This window comes from Austrofundulus limnaeus, unplaced genomic scaffold (assembly GCF_001266775.1).
Source record: "Austrofundulus limnaeus strain Quisiro unplaced genomic scaffold, Austrofundulus_limnaeus-1.0 Scaffold148, whole genome shotgun sequence".
NCBI classification, from domain to species: Eukaryota; Metazoa; Chordata; class Actinopteri; order Cyprinodontiformes; family Rivulidae; genus Austrofundulus; species Austrofundulus limnaeus.
In genome coordinates this window covers 1,240,581-1,243,360 of record NW_013952550.1, presented here as the reverse complement: position 1 = coordinate 1,243,360, position 2,780 = coordinate 1,240,581, and the positions used below count along the sequence as shown (strand labels likewise).

General features: G+C 39.9%; 1 protein-coding gene across 1 annotated transcript in view; it reads right to left on the bottom strand.

Annotated features, from left to right (window-relative positions):
* Window positions 1-2,780, bottom strand: part of spaca6 (sperm acrosome associated 6) — a 9,598-nt gene that overhangs the window by 4,756 nt on the left and 2,062 nt on the right. The window contains exons 2-6 of the mRNA XM_014016621.1: window positions 2,311-2,397; window positions 2,046-2,117; window positions 1,795-1,818; window positions 1,608-1,685; window positions 997-1,100 (exon numbers count right to left, since the gene is read on the bottom strand). Of these exons, the coding sequence (XP_013872075.1) occupies window positions 997-1,100; window positions 1,608-1,685; window positions 1,795-1,818; window positions 2,046-2,117; window positions 2,311-2,397 (365 nt within the window). The remainder of the gene's footprint in view (window positions 1-996; window positions 1,101-1,607; window positions 1,686-1,794; window positions 1,819-2,045; window positions 2,118-2,310; window positions 2,398-2,780) is intronic.

Below are 2,780 nucleotides of genomic sequence, written 5' to 3'. Positions count from 1 at the left end.
GTGTGACCCCCCTGTAATTGGAGCACACCCTCTGGTCCCCCTTTTTAAACAGGGGGACCACCACCCCAGTCCGCCAATCCAGGGGTAAACGTAAAAATGAAATCTTAAATGTTGAAGTTAACATTTAAGTATGTCAGAATGGAAAGCAGCCCCTGCTATCATTAATGCTCTGCTCCTAGTCGAGCACATCGTCATCCTGAGACAGAAGGAACCGCTAAGGCTGCTAACGCTTGAACCAAGCTAAAGCTTCCTTACATGATTTCAAATTTGCAGTTGTGGGCAGAGTCTGAGCTGCATTTCAAATTGCCGGACCACAGGTACCATCCATATTATTGTCACGAAACACATTTTGAATTTAAATTTGAAATGTCACCTTCAGCAGTATCGGAAGCGTTAGCAGCGGTTAGCGTTAGCTAACCAGGATGATAGCTAGCTGCTTTTTAGATTCACGTATACTTTTAAATTATGTAGTAAAAAGAGCAAAATGTAAGAACATTGAGCAAAAATAAAATGTTAATAGAAAATAATTTTAACACTCAGAAAGTGGGCTAAATAATGAAAACGTGTTAGTGACATTTTTCAACATTTTATTTTACACTTGGCAMCGGAYATTTTTTGTGCCGTTTTTCCTCWCTGCTTGTTTTCAGTCTTTGTGGTTATTTTATGTCTCCTCATATGTTGCTTCATTGTTTTATTTGAATCATTTTGCATCTATTGATGATCTTGTGTCAATTTATGACAATTTTATTGCATTGTGGCCACTTTTTCTATCTCATTAGTTTTGTGTTTTCATCTCTTTGCTCATTTTGTCTTTTAGTCATTTCACGTAATCTTTTTTTTTTTTTTTTTTTTGCTCGGTTAGGATCTCATTTCCAGTACTAAAACAGTGGCTGTAACACCTAGAAACAGAGCTGTTTTGTGTGTTAACACAACACTGAGGTATAATCTTAATGAATAAGTGCTGCCCCTGCATGAATCATCAGATGCTGAGCTTACCTCTTCTGCAAACCTCCAGATCACCTCAATGTCAGCGGGCAGGTCAAAAGGCACCTCGCACCACATTCGGCTCCTGCTGTTCTCCATAACTTCAATGTCTTCGACTGGAATATGCACGAGGCCACCCACCCAACCACCCACACACACACAGACAGACACACACACACACACGCACAGATAACATTCACAGGGGGCAGMGCTTGCAGTCTGAGCCTTTCTTAATGATAATACTTAAGCCCAGTCTCTGAGGAGTGCAGTAAAAGTGATGATATGCTAAAACATCGGCTGAGCTGTGCAGGGGTGATAGGAATACCATCGTGTGTGTGGGAGTCAGCCGTCACCTTACATAAAGAAGCCAGTGACTTAAAGAATACCTCCAGGGCTCTGTGTAAAAGATATAATGTGTGGAAATAGAACCTTTCCACCGTCTCTGTTTCAAATCCTGACTTTTTTTCCCCCACTCCTAAGAGCTTTTTGAAGGATCAAAAGCAGAGCCTCGCAGGGATCAGGACTTACAGAGTGTGAAAATATAGATATTTAAGGATGTGTCAAGTCTGGATTAGCATGTCCTCTTTTTACAAATATGAAAATGGCGATGCACCAAATCTCACCTGGACAGTCGAGGGGGAATTCACAGGAGTCGTACTGGCAGGTTATGCAGTTGTACACGGCACCTAAGATCTGAAAACCTGATGGAGAGCGTGAAGCTGGCACTCAGAAAACTGGGTTCGTTTTGATTAAAATGTGAAGAAGAGGAAACAGTAATAATAAAAAAAAAACAACCAGAAAGGCACTAACCGCACGGAGGGAAACACCCAGAAACTGCGAAAAAGAAAAAGAAACAGATATTTTACTCTCTTTATCTGATTTACTGCAGCATCTCTAAGTAAGTCAGGTGAATCTGACTGCTTCCTTTAGTCTTCACAGAACCTGAGAATAACTAGATCATTACAGCGAGATTAAAGAGTTCAGAGGGAGCTGTAATGACCCAATATGTGCCTCGCTTTAGATGAAATGATGAAGGAAAAGAGGTAGAGACCGCATCTCACCTCTAGGCAGTTTGGAGGCAGCTGCGATGAAATTGTCTGCTGCTGTCTGCAACCTTGTCTCATACACGCTCTCTGATGGATGGAGAGGAGGAGGAGGAGGGGGAGGACAGAAATATTTGGCTCAATGCATCTTTGTGAATTGCAAGCTTTAGGGCATCATAGTCTTTTTTTTATTTTATTTTTTTACAACTCTTGGTCTTTGACCTTGCTTAAAAATTCCAACTCATTTACTGATGCAGCTTCAAGAGAAGTGAAATTTGTTTACCGTTGTTCAGCTTCTGGTCAAACTCTTCAACCAGGGGCAGGATCTCTGCTTCCAGGATCTCCTTTAGGTTTTTGTCATAGCCTTCGCCTGGGAAAGGAGACATTAGCGCCAATGAAAAGCCTAGCACTTCTCTTCCTTACATGCAAAAGTTTAAAACAAAACATCCCCAYCCAATCTGTTAGTTAAAAGCATATGACTTTTGTCATGTGTTGTATTAAGATTTAGCTCCATATCTGTAAAACTGACCAAGTTGTAGCCATTTTTGTATTAGCTAAAGTGGTATTAGTTTAGTTAAACTGGGTTGACTCCAACACATGATGCCAAAGTTTCAAACTCAGATCTTTAAACGGATCCTCGATTAGTTATAACATTAGACTTTATTTGATAAACATATTTTAACTGTAAAATAAAGACTGTGAAAATATTGTAGGCTGTTTAGTTTTGTAAATTTATAAAAATATATTTTAACA